The sequence below is a fragment of the Prionailurus viverrinus genome, chromosome B1, assembly GCF_022837055.1.
Source record: "Prionailurus viverrinus isolate Anna chromosome B1, UM_Priviv_1.0, whole genome shotgun sequence".
NCBI classification, from domain to species: domain Eukaryota; kingdom Metazoa; phylum Chordata; class Mammalia; order Carnivora; family Felidae; genus Prionailurus; species Prionailurus viverrinus.
In genome coordinates, this window is record NC_062564.1 from 37,725,504 (window position 1) to 37,752,280 (window position 26,777).

Genomic DNA, 26,777 nt, shown 5'->3' on the forward strand with positions numbered 1-26,777 from the left:
TTGACTAAAATTCCCTAGTAAACTAAGTTTACTACGATTGGTTGGCAAATTCTTGATTTGGTTTTGTTGGTTTCATTATATATTTTTTGATCTGCCCATATAGTACTTATTCCATTTTACATGTAGTTTTCTATTGCTTTTTTTTCTTAGTCTCTTATTTTTTTCCTTATGTATCCCAGGTTAAATTTGTATTTAGAAATACCTTATTTATATAGAGAAATGAAGGATCTTAAATGATTGCATGCATTTTCTGGTTAAAACTTATCTGGGAATTTGGTTCAGTGGGGGAACCTCTTGGTCAATTAGAACTGTCATATGGATGATGTTTTTCTCTCAGCTCTGGTCTTAGAACAGAACAGAGTAGCTCAGTACTTAGGATACTCCCAACATTTGAGGCCCACTGTTGAACTCCAGTGATAATCATTTAAATTATTTACTTCTTATATTATGAAAATAGTTTAAAATATTTAGAAATTATAGAAAAGCAAAAAGAAAATAATTTAAGCAGTGATTATAATAGCTGACACTGGGTGTGTATCTTTCTAATCTTTCAAAATATGCACATTTTTTATTTTTTATGTACTTAAGATCAAGCTGCAAATACAGTTTGTTTTTTAACTGTATTTCTAAGTCATTAAAATCATTTGAAAAAAATGATTTTAAGAGCTATTTATATTCCACCATTAAAATGTTTTATTTTTTCACTGATATCAATAATTTGGCAATTAATAATTTTAAACATAAATCTTTGGGTGCACTTTTGATCTTTTCTTTAAGATAGGCTCTTAGAAGTGGGGTTACCAAATCAAAGGTTACATAATTTTAGAGCCTGATATATTTGATGACAGTAATATATTTTAAAATTTATATAATTGTCATTGTTGATACCACAACAGAAGCCACACACACAAAAATAAAAGTATTCCCAGAAACTGTTATTACCTGAAGTTTAAAAAAAATACTGTGACTTAATGCTGATTAATGATATGAAATCCTAAGGAAAGAACTAGCTATGACAGTATTTTATTTACACATAGTAACACAACTTTCTGAGCAGGGATTTATAGCTCAGACAAAATAGAAGTGCTTCAAGTACCACAGAGCAAGGGAAGATGGTGGAATATAATCCTGCAAGTTAAAAAGCTTGGAGCATTATTACAGTTTAATACTAATTGTGTCACCTGAGACAGATGTCCTAACTTCCTGAGTCTCAGATTTCTCATCTGTGAGATGACAGTGTTGGTCTAGGTCAGGTTGAGGCACATGAGATATTTTGGGGTGGTACAGACCATAGGCTATAATTTTGGGTTAGTACATAGGCATAAACCATATTTTTTTTCAAATGTTTATTTTTGAGAGAGAAAGAGAGAGAGAGAGAAGGATAGAGGATCCAAAGTGGGCTCTGTCCTGTCAGCAGAAAGCCCTATGTGGAGCTCAAACCCACAAACAGTGAGATCATGACCTGAGTCGAAGTCTGATGCTTAACTGACTGAGCCACCCAGGAACCCCACCATACTTTTTTCTTTTCTTTTGTATGGCATATTTATTTCTTAAAACAACAGTATTTTGATTTTTAAAAAGAGTTGATTTAGAGAAAAAGATTAAACAAGTGATAATACAAGTAATCCTCAGATATTAATATAAACCATTGAAGTGATAGGCAAATGTCTGACATGTGACAAAGAGAGTTAGGTGAATAGAGCTAGAGTCTGCTTGATGTGCTAGGTAGAATTCCAAACAAATGAAGCAACAAAAAAAAAAGAAATCAAGTAATTGATACCATTAACAATTGCACCCCAAACCATAAGATACCTAGGAATAAACCTACCTGAAGAAGGAAAAGATTTGTACTCTGAAAACTATAGAACACTTATGAAAGAAGCTGAAGAGGATACAAAGAAATGGAACAAATTCTGAGCTCATGGATTGGAAGGACAAACATGTTAAATGTATATACTACTCCAAGTAATCTATTTAATGCAATCTCTATCCTAAAATTTATGTGGAAACACAAAAGACTCTGACTAGCCAAAGCAATCCTGAGAAAAAAAAAAGCAAAGCTGGAGGCATCATGATTCTGGATTTCTAGTTATGTTACAAAGCTGTAGTCATCAAGACAACATGGTACTGGCACAAAAACACATAGATCAATGCAACATAAGAAAACCCAGAAATAGACCCACAACCACATGGTCAACTAATATTCAACAGGTAGGAAAGAATATCCAATGGAAAAAAAGTCAGTCTCTTCGACAAATGATGTTGGAAAAACTGGACGGTGAAGTGCAGAAGAATGACACTGGACCACTTTCTTACAGCATACACAAAAGTAAATTCAAAATGGATGAACGACCTAAATGTGAGACAGGAAACCATCAAAATCCTAGAGAAGAGTAGAGGCAGCAACCTCTCTGACCTCAGCCATGGCAACTGCTTACTAGACATGTCTCCAGAGACAAGGGAAACAAAAGCAAAAATGAATTGCTGGAACTTAAGATAAAAAGCTTCTGCAAAGCAAAAAGAAATAATCAACAACACTAAAAGGTAGCCTATGGAATGAGAGAGGATATTTGCAAATGACATATGTGATAAAAGGTTAGTATCCAAAATCTATAAAGAACTTCTCAAACTCAACACCCAAAAAACAAAAATCCAATTAGAAATTGGGCAGAGACATGAATAGACATTTTTCCAAAGAAGATATCCAGATAGCTAACAGACACATGAAAAGATGTTCAATGTCACTCATCATCAGGGAAATGCAAATCAAAACCATGATGAGATACCACCTCACACCTATCAGAATGCCTAAAGTTAATAACACAAGAAGCAATAGGTGTTTATGAGGCTATCGGGAAAGAGGAACCGTCTTGCATTTTTGGCAGGAATGCAAACTGGTGCAGCCATTCTGGAAAACAGTATGGAATTTCCTCAAAATTTAAAAACAGAACTACCCTATGATCCAGCAATTGCAGTACTAGGTATTTATCCAAAGGATATAAAAATACAGATTCAAAGGAGGCACATGCACCCTGATGTTTATAGCAGCATTATCAACAGTAGCCAAACTATGGAAAGAGCCCAAATGTCCATAAACTGGTAAATGGATAAAGAAGATGTGATACACACATGCTCACACACACACACACACACACACACACACACACACTCACACACACTGGATTATTACACAGAATTCAAAAAGAATGAAATCTTGGGGCACCTGGGTGGCTCAGTTTGACATTTGGTTAAGCGTTTGACTTTGGCTCAGGTCATGATCTCACAGTTTGTGAGTTTGAGCCCTGCATCAGGCTCTGCCCTGGTGTTGCACTGGTAGTGCAGAGACTGCTGGGGATTCTCCCTCTCCATCTCTCTCTGTCTCTCCTCTGCTTGTGGTCTCTCTCTCAAAATAAATAAATAAACCTAAAAAATTTTTTAAAAAGAATTAAATCTTGCCATTTGCAACAGCATGGATGGGGCTAGAAAGTATTATGCTAAGTGAAATAAGTCAGTCAGAGAAAGACAAATACCGTGATTTCACTCATCCGTGGAATTTAAGAAACAAAAAGATGAACATATGGGAAAGGGGAAAAAGGGAGGGGGAATTAACCATAACAGATTCTTTCTCATAGAGAACAAACTGAGAGTTGATGGAAGGAGGTGGGTGGAGGATGAGCTAGAAGGATGATGGGTATTAAGAAGGGCACTTGTTATGATGAGCACTGGGTGTTGTATGTAAGTGATGAACCACTGGATTGTACTCCTGAAACCAACATTGTACTGTATTTAGTGCAACTAAGTAGAATTTAAATAAAATAATATTTATATTTTTAATATATTATATATTTAAATATGTATATATGTATATATATAAAGAATTCAAATAAAAATTTAAATAAAAATTTGAAAAAAAGAAAAAAATATGCTAGGTAGAATTCCAGATATAAAAAGCTGGTAAGCAGTGCTTTCTTTTTTTTTTTTTTTTTTTTTTTTTTTTTTTTTTAACGTTTATTTATTTTTGGGACAGAGAGAGACAGCATGAACGGGGGAGGGGCAGAGAGAGAGGGAGACACAGGATTGGAAACAGGCTCCAGGCTCTGAGCCATCAGCCCAGAGCCTGACGCGGGGCTCGAACTCACAGGCCGCGAGATCGTGACCTGGCTGAAGTCGGACGCTTAACCGACTGCGCCACCCAGGCGCCCCAGCAGTGCTTTCTTATAAGGCATTCCAGGAACCCAGTAGAATTGTTGAGATGTATAAGTGAACAGAGACACAGGCATGGAAATGGTTCAAATACCATTCTAGTATCTGCAACTATTTGCACTTTTTTATTTTAATAGTGAGTTCCACTTGTCTGGGCAGGATTTCTCCCCTCTTCTGTAAAGGCTGCAGAAGACCTATAGCTGTAAGAGGACCTTCCATAAGAAACTGGAGAAGACACCTTCAGCCCAGCTCTCACCATGCTCAGGATAGTTTGGGATGCTCCTCAGCAGTTGCTAAAGGAGAGGAGAGAGTCCCGGAAGCTGGTACTGGTGGTGGTGTTTGTTGCTCTGCTCCTGGACAACATGCTACTTACTGTAGTGGGTATGTTTGGATGTCTCTGCCCTGGGGGTTAATCTGCTCTGGGCTCCAGCAGGGAGCACACACCCTGCTAAAATTTAGCGGTGAGTGGACTTGAAAAACACAAAAGGTAAATGAGGTTCAGAAGTGTTCTGTGACTTCCCTACTAATAGATGCTAAGTTGGGGTTCAAGCTCTGTCCAACTGATCCCAGAGCTAGACCTTCTTGCACTATACCTCCCTGACCCTACCATCTCCATTCTTTGCCATCTCTGTATGAAAGCTGAAACAGTAAGACAAAGCTTGCCTTGTTCAACCTCAGCTGTGAAAGTGAGCATCTGGTGAGTTGAAAATTTCCCCACTCTCTGTATGTATGTTTGAGAAAAATTGTGAAAACTCCATAAATAATGATTTTGTGATTAAAAATAAATGTTAGTGAGTAGGTGACTGGCTCATACAGAATCCAGGAGTAATGTGACCAATTTTATGTTAGTTGGAATTTACTTAATCTAAAAGGATAATTTGGATGGCACAGTCTTTTAGTAGGCTTCAAATCATGTCACATGGAGCATGATATAGAGCCTATAGTAATGTCTTTGAACCAATTAGCATTAAAAAGTATCCTTAGCCCTCATGACTTGTCCTTCTTGACTTTCAGTGCCCATTGTACCCAACTTCCTATATGCCACAGAGTTCAAAGAAATCAACACTCCTCTGCACCTTGGCACCACCACAGTTTCCCAGCATGTCCTTACTCCTCGTGCCTTTTCCACAATCTTCTCCTTCTTTGGAAATGACACCATGGCTATTAAAGAAAGTGCACCCAGTGGCACAGCATGGACAGATCGCACTTCTGGTACCATCCCTCCTCTAGTCACTGAAGCCATCCCAGCACAACAAAACAACTGCTTGCAAGGCACAGAGTTTCTGGAGGAAGAGAACATACGGGTTGGGGTTCTGTTTGCTTCAAAGGCTCTGATTCAACTTCTGGTCAACCCATTCGTGGGACCTTTCATCAACAGGTATCTCAATAAGTTCAGTGCTCTACATGGTACTCACTGGCTCAGAAGTAAGAGGATGGGCTGTGGTATCATAAAGGTAGTTAGAGGAAGAAAAGAACTCACTTGTCTATCTCTGGGGAGTCAGCTGTTTACCCAAAGGATAACATGGTATTGATGAAATGCCATGGAGCTCAAATTTTCTTAATGATATAATGACTATTGAGTACCAAGAAAAGAACCAGTGGTCAGAAGTATACTGTTGATGTTATTTCAGTGCTCTGGAACACATCTCAAAGGCAGGACTACTGCAATCTAGAACACTGGTTTGTTAGAAGTGTTTGGGATTGCTCTGATTTTTCAAAGGGATATATACTCTGACTAGGGCATCCTTCCTGGAAAAAAAGATTTTGGCCCTGGTCTCTGGGTAAATTTGCATATTTTTTTATTTGCTTATACACATTCATATGTCATATTCATCTCTAAACTTGCATTCAGAGACATGTTTTCCATGTACTCAATAACTGCATTTCTATTCCCAATTATAAGAAAAAAAATATATAGTCCAAGTGTATGGATGCCTATTGGGACTGTATCTTTTTTTTTTTTAATTCTCTTTTAGGATTGGATATCACATCCCCATGTTTGTTGGCTTTGTTATCTTGTTTCTCTCCACAGTTAGTAAGTAATTTGCTTCATCTTTTATTTCATTCATTGATTACCTTTGATTTTATCACATTCACTACAAAAAAAGAGAGTAGGGTCAAGCTAGCTAGGTAGTATCTAAATAGCCTGACACTGATTTAAATATTTTGCTGCTTTTGATATGGGGACTAGAGCAGTAGTGGCAAATCATTCTACTTGGAATTTGTATATTCTGCTATAGAAGAAAAGACGCTTTGCTTCCATCAGCTGGGGAAAATTGTAAATACTTTTTAAATAGGTGGGCTATAGTGTGTGTGTGTGTGTGTGTGTGTGTGTGTGTGTGTGTGTGTGTATCAGTAGTCCCTTGAATGAGTTTAGTACAAACCTCCCATATTTGGGGAAATGTTGTAGTATTTTGATACACAAAGGTAAAGGGGCACCAGCAAAGAATCTAAATTGGACAATAGCAACTGGATAATACCAAAGAGTCTACTGCCTTCAAGTAAAGACATTAAAGGTTATAGCTTAGAGAAATAATTTTGTTTAAAAAAAAACAAGCAAAAGAAAAACAGTCTATCCAGTATAATATAAATGTTCTAATAAAATAGAGATGGAATAAAAACAGTAAGTGAACAAAATATGTCTGGAAATTGACCATGAGAATTAAAATAAGAAGGAATGAAGGGGGGTGGGAGGTTAATACAGGAGAAGGTAGCTTGCCTCTGCTTACTCTGCTTCCAGTAACATTATTTCCTTCTCTCTCCTGTTTTTCTTATCACCTTTTTGTTACTTTTCTGCTTTTTCTATTGCCCCTCTTCAAGTTTTCTTCCCTTTCAGCATAGGGCTTAACTCTTATCAACCAATGCTTAACGGGAATTTGTTGCATTCAGGGTTGGAAAGCTGCAAAGAGCAGAAGCTTGATGTGTGAAGTTCTGAGAACTGCAGCTTACTTGTGAAAATTCTAGCTAAATAAAAGAAAATGAAGAAATTCAAGTTAGAAATGTTTATTGAACTTGTAGAATCTCAGTCCATGCCACATAATAGATTAAAAATGAATAGGATTCTGTTTTATCAAATGAGACCATAATTCTCACCAAAAAAATTTGTAGAGCACACATATTATGTCTTGATGGCAAAAGCCATTGAGGGGAGTTAAAGAATGAAATGACATGGTTCCAGTCCAGAGGTTTATGATGTGTGTCTGGGGAGATAAAACAAGCACCCTGCAAAATAAGATAATGCTATAGTATCCCAAACTCTTTAGTATAAGGTCCTTGCTTGATTCTCTGCAATTAAATAATAATTATTGTTTCCATGTTATAACCAGTGTTGCTATACTGAATTGGCCTAATTCTAGCAAATGTTTGGTCTTTACAGAATTTTATGTGGCATCTCTTTAGGGTTTTTTAAATACTGAAAAGAGGTTGCTGATGCCCATTACTACCCTTAAGGGCCTCCAGCTTAGACCTATGCTTAATGTAATTAGGAGTGAAATGGCAGACCATGTTTGGGGGCAAAGTGAGAAAGAAATTGTTTTGGTTTTCCTACATAGGGTTACCAACCATTCTATTTTGCCTGAGATTCAGGGGCCTTCCAGAATGCAAAGTCTTTGGCAAACTGTAACAAGTTGGTAACTCCATTCTCAAAGAAAATAGGAATAGCCAACCTTGAACAGACTGAAAATCAGAAAGCTTAGGAGAAGGCATTAGAAAGCCAGCAAAGAGAAACCAAGTCCATGCAAGTTTGAGAGACTGTGATCACGTCAGGAAGTAATGGGAGAAAATTATAAGACAGCAAACAACCAAACACATCTGTAATGAAAGGGTAAATGGATTCAAATTCTGCTGATTCAAATACTTTGGGAGAGAGTCTTCTTTCTTTCAGGGAAATTGTCCTGAAATGGAGGTGAGACATGTCTAGGTTTACCAAGCTTACCACCAACACCCTGTAATTTAGTTTTTGATAATGTATTCCTATTTGGTACTCAGTTTTTTGTATGCTAGTCTTGAGTAGGCTGAACCTCTTAAAGGGCATGAACTGGATGTTTTCTTTATTTCACATCTGCTACAGAGTCTGTATATGATAGATGTGTGTTTGGTATTACTTAACACATACTCACTGGTTTGATTTGGTTAAAAGATCTTCCAGGTAAAATAAGAGGAAATACCTGATTGGATCACAAGATATTATTTTCTACCCAATGCCAATGGTCCTTCAATTACACATAGCTTTTGTCCCTCACTTTAGATGACCCAATGGAGCCCAACAATGGCAAATGTCAAATGTGGGTGTTGAATATAAAGGATTGAGAAGTAGGATCTAAAGGCATTAAAGTTTTTGGACAGCCATGATTCCAATGGACAGGATATTGAGCTTTGGACAGGAAATGTGGAAATCCAGCCTTCCATCCACTGTGTGGTGAATTGGTTTATGTCTCTGTGGTTTCTCAGTTTTCATGTCAATGAAAATTAAATCCTAAATAAGGTATAGGAGATTAGAAAGACAACTCCAAAAACAGAGAGCAGTGATCATGCTTTATTAAAACATATATTTAGTGGCTTATATCTATAATATCATGGGCATATTTTCTGGTGGCCAGGGATAAAGACAATTTGCTAACTGGAGCATTCTTGCTGTTCTCTTTACTCAGTGTTTGCTTTTTCTGGTACCTATACCCTACTTTTTGTGGCTCGAACCCTTCAAGGCATTGGATCCTCATTTTCTTCTGTTGCAGGTAATACTGACATCTTATGCACACACACACACACACACACACACACACACACAACACACACACCTATACATCTCTTACCATCTTCAGACTCTATAAGATTTATATGAATAGATAAGAAAGTATCCTAGTAGGAAGAAATTATGATTCAAAAACAAGACAATTGGGTCACCTGGGTGGCTCAATTAGTTAAGTGTCCAACTCTTGATTCTGGCTCAGGTCATGATCTCACAGTTGTAGTATCAAGCCCTGCATCAGGTTCCATGCTGACAACGTGGAGCCTTCTTGGGATTCTCTATTCCCAACCCCCCCCCACCTCCCCCTCCTCTCAAAAATAAAATAAATAAACATTAAAAGAATAAACAAAAACAATATAATTGTAGTTATTGGCAGTGTTATAAATACCTAAGCCTGACATAACTTCCTCTGATAATATTTGGATATAGCCATCTCTGGTCCAAGTAAGCTCAGTAAGACCATGCAGTAGGCCAGGTTTGTATTTAATGCTACTCTATGGTCTTTTCTCTGTCCCCCTCTTAACATTTTATAGAAAGAATAATGTGACTACTACCAGTAACCCTATCACACTTTGCAAAGTATCATCAAATACAACATTTAATGTAATCCTATGAAGTAGATATTTTATGCCATTTTTCACATGAATAACTGACCTGAAAGCCCAACCCATGCTGTCTTCCAGATACTCTGTTTATGTCTTCCTTGAGCACCTCCATTGAATAGAATAGTGTTCTGTGTTTATAGATTTTTTCCTTTTTTGACCTACTTCATATACATTCCTTCAGGAAAATAAGGTAGGGAATGATAAAATGCAATGAAATGCAGAATCAATGGACAGTGGTATTCTGTATTACCCTTCCCAGAGACTTTTACACTTCCAACAATATTGTGAGCAGAAGGAGACAGCAATGTGAGAGTTTGGGGGACCAGTGAGGACAGTATTTATAAAGTACTATGCATTAAGTTTTATAAAAACCCTCAAACTGGAACTCTAGGTAAGATGATCCCTGAAGATATAATAGGGATAGAAGACTAAGAACTAATAGACCAAGAGTTCAGTGAAAGAGGCAGACAGAGGGCTCCTGTATGCTAACTCCATTATGTAACTCTTCTTTCAGGTCTTGGGATGCTGGCAAGTGTCTACACTGATGACTATGAGAGAGGGCATGCCATGGGAATTGCCTTGGGGGGCCTGGCTTTGGGAGTGCTAAGTAAGCATAACCTGGACCCAAATCTAGGTTCAGAGGGTAGGGTAGTGCATACTCTTTGAAGATGGCTCCAGGAGGCAGGTGTTTCTAAGTTCAAGGAAGACAGTATTTTTTTCCCTTTTCTGTCCAATTACATGTGGAGTCCTTCTGAAATGTTTCCCAAAAAAGGCAAAGTCTCTTTCCCCTTAAGAAGCTTAATAGCCCATGAAGGCCTGGGAATGGTCCAGAAACCTAGTCTATTCAAGTTGAGCAAATATACACATGTTAGCAGCCACTGTCTCACCTCCATTTCCACACATGGCTAGTGCTCTCAAAATGAAAGGAGCTCCTTGACAGATTTTGTGCTAAATATATTGCAGACATAATCTCTCTTAGTCATCACACCACTATAAAGGAGGAATTATTGTCTTCATTATACAGATGAGAACTAAAAAGTTTAAGCAACCATCCAAGATTACACATACAGAAAATGCCAGTGCCAGGATATAGACTCACATTTTCTGGCCTAAAAACCCAAGCTGTAACATACTTCCTTTGAGGTTCATCTCTCATATGATTCATTTGACTAGTCCAACAAGTCAAATATTTTACGGAGCACTTATTTCATGCCAAGCACAATGTTAGGACAGAGGGGATGTGGGTAAGAAGCCTCACACATTGTTTCTCCCCTCCTTGCAATCTAATTGAGGGAAAAACACCAAAGGTCTGTTCCCTGGTCCATACCCCACCTCCCACCACAACCATGGGAGAAGAGGGAACAAAAACCCTGTTCTTTGTTAATATCCATTTTCCCACCCAAGCTAAAATTTTGGTTCATCTTGGTCTCCTTTATCACTTCTCACTCTCAAATGGATAAGCCCAGTATATTCTGTATAACCACTTCCTCAAGGTTGGTTCCTCATCACATCTCAATTGGAACCAGCCTACTGCCTGATCTCGTTCACCTTCCTTTCTTCCCCCAAGTTGCCACCAGAAAAAATGTCCTATGCCCAGAGCTGGTGGCATTTCTTCCCTGCTAAAAAACACGTTTCTCCATAGCTCACAAGGCCAAATACATGCTTTATCTGGATATATGGGGCACTTGACTATTTGGCATCAACATTCCCCACCTCTACTCTTTCTCTCCCAAATACTCACATTCTAGTGACTGAACACTGAACTGACTTCATTCTATTTCTTCTCCAACTACAGTCTCTTTTATGACACCTCAATGTTCTTCACTTATGCTTCTTCCCCACCTGTATTATCCACTTGACAAAGCCCTTGTGGCCACCTGAACTCACTGCACTGTGTTTACACGGCACTTTGTAGATTGAAACTTTCCTGTTGAACTTTACTTTTCACCATGTTCTAATTATTTGGGTCATCCCACCCCACCCCAATCACACGCATTTTCTCTATTTGGAAGTAAGCCCCTGGGAACCAGGTCTTCTTCATCTCTGAATCCCCAGAACCTCATGTGGAGCTCAGTGCCTAGGAGAGCTTTGGTAAATCTCATTGGATATATGTGGACAAATCACACCAACTAGGAATTGACCCTTACCTCTGAAATATGTTTTTCCTTTCCAGTGGGAGCTCCTTTTGGAAGTGTGATGTATGTGTTTGTTGGGAGGTCTTCACCCTTCCTTATATTGGCCTTTCTGGCACTACTAAATGGAGGTAAGTCACCATAAGAGATCATCAGACAGATGATAGCTTAAATCAGGTTGGCAATGTACTCTGCTATGGTGTCAGTCTTGACATACTTGAAAAATCAAGGACTGCCCCATTCTTGGAAAGAAGGAAGAAATTCAGAGAGTTAGATCTCTACATGATAGGGTGATAATAGCAGTATGGCTGTTACTGGAGTTTCCAAATAATCAGTGGACAAACTAAACTATCTCTTTATCTGCCTCTTTCTTTCTTAGCACTCCAGCTGTGTATCCTACAGCCTTCCAAAGTCTCTCCTGAGGTAAGAGGGCACCAAGCTCCATTGCCAAGGGATATATAGAGTGGTTAAGTGCTGAGACCCAGTCTTCCCTAGATCATCCCTGTCAAACCATAAGAAGAAAGGTGAAGAAGAGTGGAGTGATGGAAAGTGAGAACTATATCTGGATTCCAAGATAGTTCCATATTTAGGGTAATGTTGGGGATGGTGAGGGAGTCTGGTTTGATGTTGGACAAAGATGGAGGAAGGACCTTATGAAAAATGAAAGAAACATTACAGAATTTATATATATGAACTCAGAACAAGAGGCAATGACATTGGGACCTGTGAATTCATGGTTATAACACCTCAGAGCTAGAGAAGACTTTAGATGCTGTTCAATCTCTCCACCAAGAGCATCTTTGCACACTATCATCCTATCATGATTAAATATCAGAGTTGGTATTTGTCTGACCCCAAGCCAAAGACGGCTCTGAGAAATTCATATCAAACCACATAGAATAAAAGACAAGTAAATACAAAAAATGTGGGAAAGTTTGATCTAAAAACCTTGATTTTATAGCCACATCAGACAGAAGTGTGGGTAATATGGGAACACACTACTTGCAATTGGGATCTGAAGTGGGGGCAGTCTTGCGGGACCAAGTTGTTAATCTGTGGGGTCTGTGCTAACTCCAAGTACTTAGTGTCAGAATTGAATTACGTTCTAGGACAACCAATTGGTGCCCACAAAGAACTGAAGAGTTGCTTGGTGAAAGTTCCCACATTCAGTGTCAAAAGTGTTGTGAGAGGAGAAATTATTTTCCTTTAATATCTTTTTCAATAATTTTGACTTAGATGGTAATGTTACAGATATGCAAAAAATTCAATTATTATTTTTCTGGCTGTATGAAACGCCATTGTGCATGTACCATATTTTATTCAATCTCATAGATTTGAACATGTAGGTAGTTTCTAGTACTTTGCAATTAAAATAGTGCTACAATTAATAACTTTATGTATATGCATTTTAATTACATTGGAAGTAATCTATAGAATAAATTTCTAGAGGTGGAATTTTTGGGCCAAAGGGCTTATTGGACTTCTTTATGTGTATTTTATGATTTAGGTTTGTCTCTTTAATTTGAATCATATATTTAGTTTTAATATCTCTGAATATTTCAATCCACCCCTGTGTGTATGCACAGATGATTATCATACCAAAACTATTCATTCTATTACAAGATAAGATGTAGTTAGCACCATGGATTAAGGCACAGAATTCAGGAAGTTTGAAAGTGGGAGAAGCTCCAGCTACTGAGTCATGGAATACTGTGGAAAAGAAGGAGCTATTTAAGATTGACTATGAAGAAGGGTAGAATTTGGATGATTTGAACCTGTAGAGAGAAGGAAGATAGTTTAGGCAAAAATAACCATGAAGTTAGTTAGGCAAAAATAACCCACTGAATGAATGGGAAGAAGATGGAATGACTGAGTTTAGCTGGAATAAAAATTTGCTGGGGGTAGACAGAAGTTAGAACTGAATATTTAAAACTCTATTTTATTTTTATTTTTATTTTTTAAAGTTTATTTTGGTATATAGAGAGAGCATGAGCAGAGGAGGGGCAGAGAGAGAGAGGGGGAGAGAGAATCCCAAGCAGGCTCTGCACATCAGTGTGGAGTCTAACGCAGGGCTCAAACTCAAGAACCACAAAACCATGATCTGAGCTAAAGCCAAGAGTTGGACGCTTAACAGGCTGAGCCACCCAGGTGTCCATAGACTCACATTTTAATCTAGATATTCAAACACTTTCTGCTACACTTGTCTAGTATGGCTCAAAATGGTTAGAATAAAGCATTCAGAATGCTTGAGAAGCTTTCTAAGTTATCACCTCTGTGTTCACCTTTGGGATTCAGTACTTTGCCTGTGGTTCTCCCAGGGCAAACATTAATGCAAGTGAGATCTAGTGGTAAGGCCCAAGACCAGAAGTCCAGACATCCATTGTCCAAAGCTGGTCTTGCTGACAATCCACTCTCATATGGTTGATGATCATTTGAAGGCAGGAATCATGTATGGAATATGTTGTCCTACTCTTTATGACTACTACATTGTCTGTCTTACACACAGGAGGGAAACTGCCAGGTGACTCTGTGACATTGGGCAAGTCACTTTATCTCCTTTAACTTGTGTGTCTGCTCTCTTCAGTAAAGGAGCAGACATAGATGGTCTCTAAGGTTCTGTCTGCATATTCTCAGATTCTATGAAAATAGGAGAGATGTACACTGTACAAATGGATGTTTTTTTGTTGTGCATGTTCTCAGAGTGCCAAGGGGACTCCACTCCTTACACTTCTCAAAGACCCTTATATCCTGGTGGCTGCAGGTAAGCTGACAATGCCTCCCTTTGGGATAGGAAGAGTCCGGGCTTCAGGGTAGCCATGGGGGCTCACAGAAATGTCTCTCCAGGCTCCCTCTGCTTTGCTAACATGGGAGTGGCCATGCTGGAGCCCACACTGCCCATCTGGATGATGCAGACCATGTGTTCCCCTGAGTGGCAGTTAGGTAAGTGACCTTATTCCCCAACTTGGGCTTGGCCAGAGGTGTGTGCCATGGCCATTTCTCAGGTAATTGAGAAGCATTATCAGGTCCAGGTCGTCAGGGTCACAATGTGCTTCCTTTGTCACCACTTTTCTTTTTTTTTTTATTTGTATTTTCTCTTTCCATACTTATAAATTGAGCCTGAGTGGCCAGGCAGTACCTCCAAGAAGCATCCTGAGATGGGCGGGGTGGGAGGGATTGAGAGGGGCTATGGAGTCAACATGCCCAGCTAAGTCATAGAATGATCAATAATTTTTAGTCAAAAGACCTCGGTTTTCATTTCAGCTCCATTGATTGGCTATGCAAACTTATGCAAACCACATCAATTTTCTGAGAATAATTTTTTTCATCTCTGAAGAGGGCATCAGAATATTGTCTAGGTCAAAGGGTAATATGAGGAATACATGTTATAATTTGTAGAAATGCTTTGCACCTGTGGAATATTAATATACACCACCATTAACATCCACACTTTTCTCTCTTCAACTCTCCTTCCTCTAGATTACCCTTTTGCTATCTTTTTACCTCTAACAAGGTGTTTATGGAGTATGTTGTTCTGTGAGAAAGGCCTCTAGCCTCCTCTGATTCATGGTGAGAGGTACTCATGACTCATCTGAGCTTAGATGAGCTTAGGTTCAGGAAGCCTAAGAAAAGGGAACATAGAAGGCTACATGTCATTCCGTCACTGGAGAGGAGAAGCTTATGGGACCAGAGGGGAAGTTGATATGAATCTGATAAAATTCAGTATACGATAAAAAGCACTAAATCTAATTTTTTAGGGGACAATTCTAAGCAAGGCTCCAAGCTGCACTCCTAGCCTCAAATTGAATTTTTCTGGGCTGCGACTACCTCTGACCATGACAATTAATTGAATTGGTGCTTGTAATAGAAAAGTATCCTCTGCTCCAAGGCTCTGCTGGCTCAGGCTCTTGGTGCAGGTGGGCAAATACAGCTCAGAACAACTCCTCTTCAGCCTTTCTTCACCCTATAGGAGAGAAAAGCGAACCAGCCTTCAATAACTGCTGAATTGTTGACTTTGGGTTTAACTGTAATTGTCATGACAGTTTCTTTTAGGGACCACTATTTCCTCTAGGTACGGAAAAGCATAGAGAGGCTAGTGACACCAAAAGAAATTCACTGGGCTGATTCCACACAGTCCCTTATGGAGGTGAGGCTGCAGCAGAAAGCCCTCTGGAGAGTAAGTCAAAACACCAATAAGGCTTTGTCTCCCACCATCCTTTACAACTTTCCTCAATGCTATCTGCATCTGTAAGTCTAGCTTCAAAAAGTCTCACATCATCTGGAAAGCTTGTTAAAATTCTGAGTGTTGGGCCCCACCCAGAAATTCGACAGAATCAAGTTTGCATTTTCATAAGTTTCCTGGTGATGTTGATGTGGTATCAGTGACCACACTGAAAAATATTGCACTAAATGGAGACAACCTCTCATGGTTGTTAGGAGTTGGAGACAGCAGTTTTGAGGGTGCTTTGTAGTCTGTGACCGGACACTTTTTAAGTGACCCAGCACTCTAAGTGGAGGAAACAGCGCAGGCTTTGGAGATAGGCCCACTTGGGTTTGAATCCTGATTACTTACTGGTTGTGACCTTGGATAAGTTATTTAACCTCTTCATACCACTTCACACCACTTTTTTTTTCCATTTGTAAAAAGGGAGATGTTTTCAGGGTTGTTTTCAGGATTAAATAGATCTATGTATTCTAAAGGGATTAGCATAGTACATAGAATACAGGATAGTTATACTCAGCAAATAAAAATTATTATTTTCATCATTATTTTTCTAGAAATTATTTAGACAGTCACAGATATGTGTAATTTCCTGCTCCTTTGAAGATATGCTGTGAAAAATATATGTTTGTCTGTAGACATATAGTTTGTAACACCTATTTTGCACAAAATACTATTGAAATGCAACCTATACCTAGATCCTAAAGAACAAGCCACGTTAGTTGAGGAAAATCTCATTTAGAAAATTCCATGTCATTCAAAGCAATATTAAGGAGATGTATTTAAGTGGCTAGTGGGATTCTTAGAGATGCTCATTTCCAGATCTCAGGTAAAAAATGGAGTAGGTATACTTTTAAATTTTTAAAAGCAATTAAAAATAAACAACTGGATAAAGTTTTGCTGCCCTGTACAAATAGACAAATACACTAAGATATGCTTCACTTTCACCCCATTGAAGAGAATATTAAAGTCAAACAAGCCGTTGACCAGTAACTGGTGAATCGTTGTACTTTGGGTTTAATTGTAATCATCATGACAGTTTCCATCAGGCAACACTGCTTCATATAGCTACAGAAAGGCATAGAGAGCCTAGTGAGACTTGAAGAAACTCACACTGCATTCTCTACAGTCCCTTATGCCAGAGCCATCTGTGCTCTCACACCACTGGTATGGGTAGTGGAGACACAGGAAGTCGGAAGGAGAAGGCCTGGGTTCAAGTCCTGATCCTGCTACTCACTGGTTATGATGTTAACAGTTAAGGCTGGTGCTCTGAGGGCACTTATTGTGTCCCAGACACTGTGAAAAATGGTTGGCATACATTATCTCAAAGCTCACAACCAGCCCATCTGGTGGGAATTATTATTAACACCATATCTCATATGTGCAATATGGAGGGCATTTTTGGGGATGAGCACTGGATGTCATATATAAGAGATGAATCACTGGGTTCTGCTCCTGAAGCCAAGACTACATTGTATGTTAACTAACTTGAATAAAAAAAAAAGAAATTTCTTAATCTTACCCAATTTCCTATTTTCCCCTCCAAAAATTCCCTGGCTTTGTAGGCTTTGCAATGACCTCCTGTTATTGACATGTGTCCCAGTGCCTTCATCTTCTTCTCCAAACACTTCCTTCATCTTCTCTTGCCCTGAAACCCTAATGTTTCCTGAGAACACTCTTTCCCAGCCCTCTTGATGGAAGTCCACATTCCTCTAGACTTTGCTTACTTTTGCTGCTGCTGGATCATTTCTTCTTAATTCTCCTTCAAAGACCCAAACTCCCTTGAAGATCATGTCATCATATTATACCCTCCTCTACCTCTCTTCATTTCAATCACCTATTGACCCCTTACTTACCCATTCTCATTCATTAAAGTTGTCAATACCTGGTTAAAATTCTTTTATCCTTTACACCTATAGCTACTTTTGGTGGCTTCAATATCCAGGTGGAGAACTTTACCAACATCTTGGCCTATTCCTTAATCTACTTTCTTACAATAATCTTTTGCAATTTTTTTTCTCCTCTCCACCTCAACCAATAAAACCTTTAATTGTATGACCTTTGAAATTTCAATTCCAAGCTTTCAGGTTATCAACTTACATATTCCCTGCTCAGGTATTCTAATATCTCCATATCAACAAATTTTGGCTACTCTAAGCTCACCAATCCATTGGCCTCAATTCTTTTCCTATTTCCATCATTTCTCATATCCTCACTTATTCATTTACTCAGCTTGGATTCCATCATGATGTTACTCCTTTGAAAGCATTGCTAATTCCTTTGCCTTTCTCTCCCTATAGGGTTGTCAGCTGGCACAGCATTAATTCTGGTTAAGCCAATCTGTTTTCCCACTCCTTGTCTGCACATGAGTAGTGGATTGGGGCTGTAGGAAAACACACAACTAGGCTCTCAGTTTAACCTTATATTTATGGCTACAAATCTAAAGTAGGTTTTCATAGGAGCTCCTGGGTTGTTCAGTTGGTTAAGTGTCTGACTCTTGATGTCAGCTCAGGGTCATGAGTTCAAGCCCCGCATTGGGCTCACTGCTGGTTGTGGAGTCTACTTTACAAAAATTGAAGTAGGTTTTCATATTACCCAACAACATTTTTCTAAGTCCCCAGTTTTGTTCTCCTTCCAACTTTCTGAAATGATAATTTTACCCTTATCCACTCAAACTTCCTCTGTACCCTGATTCCTTTACCTTCATCCTTCTCCTCTCTTATTCATTGAGAAAATAGAAGCAATGAGATAGGAACTCACATATTCCCTGCACTTGTACCCACATTCGTTGCCTTCTGTTTATGGTTGAAGCATCCCAACTCCTTCAGAGGCCAAGCTACTTCTACTGCTGCTATTTCTACAACCACAACAACTACTACTACTACTACTACCACCACCACTATCACCACCATCACCACCCTCACCCCCACCTGCCCCCAGCACCACTATTACTACTTTTTCTTCTTCTTCCTCCTCCCCCCATCTCCATCTCTTTCTTCTCCTCCTCCCTCGCTCAACTCCCTCTTCCACCTCCTTTTTTTCTTTTATCTTCTTCCTTCTCCTCCTCCTCCTTCTTCTCCTTCTCTTCCTCTTCTTTCTTCTTCTACTTCTTTTTCTGCATTCCATCCCTTCTCAACCACTTCTTTCGCTACTTCTTATTACCTTTGTTAGCTCCTCTTCTTTTGCTAACTTTTAAAGTTAAGAGTCCCTGAAGGTTCAGACCTTGGATTTCTATTCTTCTCTATCTGATATTTCAGAGGTGATCCCAGCCCTCCCTATGGCTTTAAGAACCATGTATAAACCAATGAGTCAAACATTTATATCTGTGCTTAGGATCTGTCCTTGGAAGTCTAGACTTGTATGTTCACAGCCTGACATCTCCAGTTGGATATTTAATACACATTTCAAACCTTTCATGTTTTTTCCCCCAAGCTCTTCCTCTACCAAATTAAGTAAGACAAAATTAAGTAGTACACCAAATTAAGTAAGACAAAAAAGAGTGATCCTTGATTTCTTTCTTTCCCTCACTCCCACTATGCCCATGCCCAATCCGACAGAAAATTCCACTGACTCTACCACCATAACACCTCTGATTTTATTCACTTCTTTCTATTGTGACCTCTAAGCTGAAGCATTGTCACTTTACTCTTGGGTTCTACAAATAATCTTCTGACTTCCATGCTTGTCCTGTGATCCCATTCTTCTAACCACAACCAGAGGACTTTTTTTTTTAATGTTTATTTATTTTTGAGACAGAGAGAGACACAGCATGAACGGGGGAGGGACAGAGAGAGAGGGAGACACAGAATCGGAAGCAGGCTCCAGGCTCTGAGCCATCAGCCCAGAGCCCGACGCGGGGCTCGAACCCGCGGACTGAGAGATCGTGACCTGAGCTGAAGTCGGACGTTCAACCAACTGAGCCACCCAGGCGCCCCCCAGAGGATTTTTAAAAATGTAAATTAAAATATGTCGTTTCCCTCCAAAGTTTCCCATTGCACTTGGAATAAATCCCAAATTCTAGGCCTATATTTTCTTTCTTTCTTTCTTTCTTTCTTTCTTTCTTTCTTTTTTACTTAAATTCAAGTTAGTTAACATACAGTGTAGCCTTGGCTTCAGGAGTAGAACCCAGTAATTCATCTCTTACATATGACACCCAGTGCTCATCCTGAAAAGTGCCCTCCTTAATGCCCATTACCCATTTAACCCATTCCCCCATAGACCTACATTTTTTTTTTATCACTCTTCACTTTGCTCATTGTGTTTCAGCCACACAGACTTCCTTTTTTTTTTTTCCTATAACAGACAAATAATTTCTTCTTTAAGGTATTTCCATTAGATGTGTTTTTTCCCCCTGCTTTGAATGCTCTGCTTTGATTCGCAAATCTCAGTTTAAATGTCATCTCCTCAAAAAAGCATTCAACTCCCAAACTGAAGTTAGCCTTGTTCCTGGTCACTTCCATGTCACCACATTAAATTTTCTTCACAGAACTTATCATTTTACAAAATTATCTTTTTTCATTCATTTGTTTGTGTGTTTATTATTTTCTGGCTCCCCTCTCTTGGAATGTAAACTCTCCAAAAGCTAAGATTTTGTCTATCTTATTTACCCCCTCTAATCCTAGAACACTTGAGACATAGTAAAAGCTCATTAAAAGTGAACTGAACGAATGAATGAGACTCAGAGAGGGTAAGTTGCCCAAAGTCACAGAGCTAAAAAGTAGCGAAACTAGTTTGAACCCAAAACTGTGTGGCTCCAAAGCCCATGATCTAAACCACCTGGCTCTACAGTGAGAGAAAGCAATGTAGCTGGTGCTTCAGTTTACAAAATACTTTTACATACATTATACAATTTACTTCTCAGTGTAAATTGGTATGATAGAGTCATAGCTTTGTTTTTGCCAGATGTATATACCAAAGCTCAGAAAGATTTAGTAACATACCCAAGATCATTACCAGAGCAATAGAAAGAAAGGTGAATAGCAAGGCAGGAATTTCACGTCCCAAGATATATTTATTTCTCTCTCTAATGCTGATGATCTTGTGATGATAATCAAAAGGATTTTATACATGAGAATGGCTCATTAGAGCCATTCTTCAAGAAGTTTAAGTGGGGATCCTGGAACACATTGTATTAAAGCTAAACAAAGCCCTACTCCTGAGGAAAATGGAGGTGAGAGCCTTACGTCAACTTCTCTGGGTTTGCACAAGGATCTCCAAACCACAAAACAAAGTGGCTTGGGGTCCTTGAAGGTAATAGGGGGACTTAACTGTATTGTAGGAAATAAATTATATAATAGTTAACTGGGAATGTCCTAAGATGAGGACCTTTGTCTTTCCACAGGTCTAGCTTTTTTGCCTGCCAGTGTGTCCTACCTCATTGGCACCAACCTCTTTGGTGTGTTGGCAAACAAGATGGGTCGGTATGTAACCTGGGAATCTGTGGAGAATAAAAAGAATGTAGGATGAGAGAGCCTTTTGAGGTTGTCCCTGAGCTTAGGATAATGAACAGCTTCTCTGATATTTAAAGTTTAGAACAAGTACACATAGATAAAAGCTGCCCACAGGGAGGATGAGGGTGGGTAGTTGGTGAGGACAATATAGAGAAAGGACTGCCCTGAGCTGGTTGTGAGGGATAACCTTTATTTCCAGTTGTTTGTTGTCTAGTTGAAGTACTAAAATAACCCCACAGAGAACAGTCATGAGAAAGCTCAGTACTTTGGGGGCAGTGGTTATCAGATTGTGTTCCATAGATCCCTAGAGAGTTCTAGAGGGACATCAGAGGCCATCAAGTGGAAAAGGTTGAGGGCTAAAAATATGAGTATGGATTCTGTTCAACTACAGTGAGAACAGCTTTAATTTTATCTTTGGAGTTCAGCATAAAGATTTAAAAAATAAGTTCTTAAAACCCCTGCTATAGGAAGTCAGAAAAGGAAAGAAGTATGGTATTTTCTGTGGCTTTTGAGATGAACCTTGAAGACCAGAAAAAAATATGAATAGGGGAGATATAGTGTGAACTGGGAGTAGCATGCATTAAGTTTGAGGGTTACTACCAAGGGGCAAGTACATTCTGAGTTAGTTGATTCCTCTTCTAGAGGAAGAAATAATATGTTCCGTTGCACCTCCTCTGCTTCTACTATGGAAAGAGATATGGAGCCTGGAATAGATGAAGGCAATGAAAAAACAGGGAAAGATCTCTCACCTGGTTATTAACAAGTCATATAGAGATGTCTTCATCTTCTCACATCCTAAGGGATTCCTGGAATTAGGGGTGGTAGGAATATTTCCCTTTAGCACTATTTGCTGATGGCTTTTTTCTTCCAGGTGGCTCTGCTCCATGATTGGGATGATGGTTATAGGTACCAGCTTGCTTTGTGTAAGTATAAGTCTAGGAGAGAGAGAGAGAGACATTTAAAGACCATTTTCTTGGGGCGCCTGGGTGGCGCAGTCAGTTAAGCGTCCGACTTCAGCCAGGTCACGATCTCGCGGTCCAGGAGTTCGAGCCCCGCGTCGGGCTCTGGGCTGATGATGGCTCAGAGCCTGGAGCCTGTTTCCGATTCTGTGTCTCCCTCTCTCTCTGCCCTTCCCCCGTTCATGCTCTGTCTCTCTCTGTCCCAAAAATAAATAAACGTTGAAAAAAAATTAAAAAAAAATAAATAAATAAAGACCATTTTCTTTAAAATGAACAGAGGGTTAACTTGGCAATGATTGTTGGCAGGACTGTTTCTGCATAGGTAGGAATTGAGAACTGGGAGAGATGCCATCAGGCATCCCATTAAAGGAGGAGGGAAGGAGGGAGGAAGTGTAATTGGGGCAGCTGTAGCCAGAGGTCTGAGGTCCTATGTATGGGCACATGAAACTATCCAAGTTGGTATCTATTTCTGGGGCCAACAGAGTGATGAATTTTATGACTTAATTTATTCATCCCACCATGACAGGACCCTAGGGGAACCATCATCTGAGTTGCAGGCTCTGGTGCCAGAATATTTGGTATAAAAAGAAAGAAAGAAGAGCTTTCCTATTTTCAAGAGACCCCTTCAAGCTCTCTAAACCTTCATTTTCTCCTCTCCATAATGGGAATCATCAGCACAATTGTCTCCTAGGCTTGAGGGAGATGAGACTAGAGCTGTAAAGCACTGAATACAGTGTTCAAGAAAGGCTGGAGGTCCTGATCAGGAACATGAGCTCCACATTCATTCTCAGATTTTCCACTTGCTGCTCATGTGACTTTGAGCTAGATATGTCACCTCTTTTTGCTCAGTATCCCCATCTGTGTAGAGAGGATTCTGTTAGCATTTCATAGGGCTGTCCATATAAATAGCAACAGTGTCTGACACATAGTGAGCCCATAGTAAATCTTAAGACAACTGCTGGTAAAATATAAATACCCCTTGGGAATAATCCTTAAAATTGTGTTTAGCCACTAATATCTAAGTGGTATTTTAAACCTCTGAGGGGTTAATGTTTTGGGGCAGGTGTAGGTAACAGATGCTCAAGGAGAGAGGGAGGTAAGGAATCAGCAAAAGAGGAAAGGAAGGCTCTCAGTGGAGCACTGGTAAGGCAAAATAATGAGTTTCACAAGCTTGCTGATATATCACCCCTAACATGCCACCTGCCCCTCTAGATTATGGGTAATTCGTTGTTGGTGTATTTTGTCTTGCTCCAGTGGCTACCAAGTTAGAATTTAACTAAAACCTTTGAATGTTCCTAATAGAAAAGGGAGGAAACACTATTCAATGAATAGTGAGGACAGAAATGTATGTCTGGGGCAGGGGGGTGGGCGGTGGTTAAAGTAGGGGGAGGGCTCATTCAACAGAAGCTCAAGCACTGTTATAGTATAATGGAGTCAAATTTGAGGTTTAGACTTAATCTTGCCACTTATTAGATCTTAACTTTGGATAGGATGTTTAATCCAAATGGCACCAATCTAGCTTTCATATCTTTAAATTGGAGGTAAAGATTCTTCTTCATAAGGAGATGTGAGAATCCAGATAGATAATACATGTGGTACACAGCACATGGCTAATAAATGCATTTCATATGAAAACCCTTTGTTTCTGTGGTGATTCAGCTGGACTCCTGATGAACTCTTCTCCCTTCCCTGTTGCAGGTTCCTCTGGCTTATAATATTTTTGGTCTCATTGGCCCCAATGCAGGACTTGGATTTTCCATAGGTAAGAGTACTTTTAAAGGAGATAAGAACCTCCTGAATTTTGGCTTTGGGTCAGATAAGAGGAGGTATATGAAAAGGCAGAAGGAGCAGGAGGGCAGCTGGCAAAGATGTGGACTTCTAACTCCTACCAGGAATAGGTGTCAGTGCTGAGTGGGAGGATAGCAGGCAAAAAGACTAAAGGAGAATAAGAAGGAAAGATGCCATAGGGGCGCCTGGGTGGCGCAGTCGGTTGAGCGTCCGACTTCAGCCAGGTCACGATCTCGCGGTCCGGGAGTTCGAGCCCCGCGTCAGGCTCTGGGCTGATGGCTCAGAGCCTGGAGCCTGTTTCCGATTCTGTGTCTCCCTCTCTCTCTGCCCCTCCCCCGTTCATGCTCTGTCTCTCTCTGTCCCAAAAATAAATAAATGTTGGAAAAAAAATTTAAAAAAAAAAAAAAAGAAGGAAAGATGCCACAAAAAGGGAAGGGACTGTGAGTAGAGCTGACAGTGTCCTGTTTCCTCTGGCTACAGGTATGGTGGATTCCTCTGTGATGCCCATCATGGGACACCTGGTGGACCTGCGTCATACCTCGGTGTATGGGAGTGTCTATGCCATAGCTGATGTAGCTTTTTGCATGGGTTTTGCTATAGGTATGTTGGCAGGGGAGAAGGGAGCACCCAGGACCTGGTTCCCATTTTCTCTTGTTTACTGTTTACCAACTGGAAATAGAGTCAGAAGGCTGATTCTCCTAAGGTTCTGGAGATATTTGACTTCAGGACATCCTCTGGGTCACCTATTGCCCCTTGCATGGTGTCTTCTATGTGATCAAGGCTCAATAAATACTGGTAAATTTGGTTTATTCCTCACAGGCCCATCCACTGGGGGAGCCATTGTGCATGCCATTGGCTTCCCCTGGCTTATGGTCATCATTGGGGTCATCAACATCATGTATGCTCCTCTCTGTTACTACCTGAGAAGCCCCCCAGCCAAGGCGGAAAAGCTGGTAAGGGGCTCTGACTGCTGCTAAAAAAATAATAATCTGGGGTTTTTTTTTTCCATATCTCTCTCACATTGTTTTTATCCTATGCCATTTCCTCCCTCTTTGAATGTTTTTCTGCTTTGCCATGTTTTCTGATCTAATTTTCACCTTTATCTTTCCTTTGTTTTCTTCCTTATTTTCCCTTTTCTATATAACCACTTTGCTTCTTACATCAGGTGGTTAAAAAGGGTCCTAAGTAAAGAAGAACAATGAGAAGCTTAGGTGCGGGGGCCATCAAAAGCATCCTGTACTTTAGTTACTAGCAAAATATGAGTTACCAAATTATTTCCGCAAAGAAGGCAAAATTCCACCAAGCTAATTCATTCATTAATTCATTAATTCATGTCTGCCATTATATATATATATATATATATATATATATATATATATTTTGTCTGCCATTATCTTTACCAGGTCATCATTTAAAGTAAAAAACCTGGGGAAGAGAACCACAACATATGATTTTAGTTAATAAGATACTTTCCTTTTATTGCAGCGTGAGCACCCTAAGGGTGCTTAGCGATGGATATGGGGGCTGCTCAAAGGGATGGAAGAAGACAGAGGGGTCTGATAGGGGATTGTTCCAGTTTCATCTGACTCCCTGCTATAGCTTGTATTTCCACTGTTAAGATTCAATTAAAAGCATTCCAGATATTTCTCTTGACTAGAGTTGCTACACCTAGGTGCCTTGGGAGGCCTGTGCCTGTAAACGAAGCAGAAAAAGAATCCTACCCCATTTCTTTAGCCTTTCCCGAACAATACTAGACTTGAGTAAGCTAGTGAGGGAAGGGAACTGGGAGACTGGTAAAATATATGCAGTAATTTCTTTTCCTGACTCTTGCTTCAGGCAATTCTGAGCCAGGACTGCCCCATGGAGACCCGGATATGTGCAACTCAGAAGCCCACAAGGGAATTTCCTCTGGGGGAAGACAGTGAGGAGGAGCCTGGCAGTAAGCAGTAGCAGCAGAAAGTGGTCTCTGAGCCTTGTCACATGTTCGATCCATGAGCCTTGGACTTCAGTGACCAAAGAGTGACCACCTCTTTCCCTAATCATGAGATCTCTATGGGCTGCTCAACAGGCTTTACTTCCCTCTCCCCTGAGTATACCTCCCCCTACCCCCGACTTCCATGAGTGCCATTCCCCGGTTCTCTCCTTATCAACGTAACCCATAGCTCTTCCTCTAATGCTTTGCTACCTCAGCTGGCCCATCTTTTATGGGAGGACATAGCTATGCTTTCTCCTAAGCTGTTGTAAGCCTGATTAAACTTGAGCTGTGGTGGATTCTGCAAGGAGTGACTCATTCCATTGAAACAGCTTTGAGCACAGTGTGCCCCTGAAACCAATGGGGTAAATGACAAACTGCATTTCATCTATTATCTGATATTCTTTGGCACATCCCCAACAGACCATAAAACTTTGTCCTCTGTTCCTCCATTTGGTCTTTCCTGAGTTTTCTCAGCTGAGTTGAGAAAGTTTCCTCAACATTGTACTGATGCCAAATTGCCAATGTGGGAAATTGTTTGCCTGGTTCTTAGAAGCTGAGTAGTTTTTCTGTGGCTAAACCTAGAGCTGCTAAAGTGACTTTGTCCTTGTGAATGGATGGCCGGGTTTCTACCTTTCCTAAACTTCTTTCACTTTTAGAAATAAAAGCAGGAGGGCAGAAAAAAGAAAACATTTTTTTATC

General features: G+C 39.8%; 1 protein-coding gene across 3 annotated transcripts; it reads left to right on the top strand.

Annotated features, from left to right (window-relative positions):
• The first annotated feature begins 4,460 nt into the window (after nucleotides 1–4,460).
• On the top strand, nucleotides 4,461–26,246 carry SLC18A1 (solute carrier family 18 member A1). Of its 3 annotated transcripts, XM_047856710.1 has the most exons (15): nucleotides 4,461–4,584; nucleotides 5,218–5,581; nucleotides 6,180–6,238; nucleotides 8,853–8,936; nucleotides 10,070–10,162; nucleotides 11,729–11,818; nucleotides 12,067–12,110; nucleotides 14,388–14,448; nucleotides 14,532–14,627; nucleotides 21,248–21,326; nucleotides 22,228–22,279; nucleotides 24,014–24,077; nucleotides 24,584–24,703; nucleotides 24,923–25,056; nucleotides 25,940–26,246. In XM_047856710.1, the coding sequence occupies exons 1-15, from the start codon at nucleotides 4,461–4,463 to the stop codon at nucleotides 26,051–26,053; spliced, it is 1,578 nt and encodes a 525-aa protein (XP_047712666.1). In that variant the 3' UTR covers nucleotides 26,054–26,246. The 3 variants fall into 3 exon arrangements, with proteins under 3 accessions (XP_047712666.1, XP_047712668.1, XP_047712667.1); XM_047856712.1 differs by lacking the exon at nucleotides 24,923–25,056; XM_047856711.1 differs by lacking the exon at nucleotides 14,532–14,627.
• Nucleotides 26,247–26,777: the final 531 nt, after the last annotated feature.

What these genes read in the sequence shown, in the direction of transcription:
- SLC18A1 (XM_047856710.1), top strand. Translation starts at nt 4,461, where the DNA reads ATGCTCAGGATAGTTTGGGATGCTCCTCAGCAGTTGCTAAAGGAGAGG. An exon ending in TTCCCCTGAGTGGCAGTTAG is followed by an intron (nt 14,628 to 21,247) that starts GTAAGTGACCTT and finishes GTCTTTCCACAG; the next exon opens with GTCTAGCTTTTTTGCCTGCC. An exon ending in TTGCATGGGTTTTGCTATAG is followed by an intron (nt 24,704 to 24,922) that starts GTATGTTGGCAG and finishes TATTCCTCACAG; the next exon opens with GCCCATCCACTGGGGGAGCC.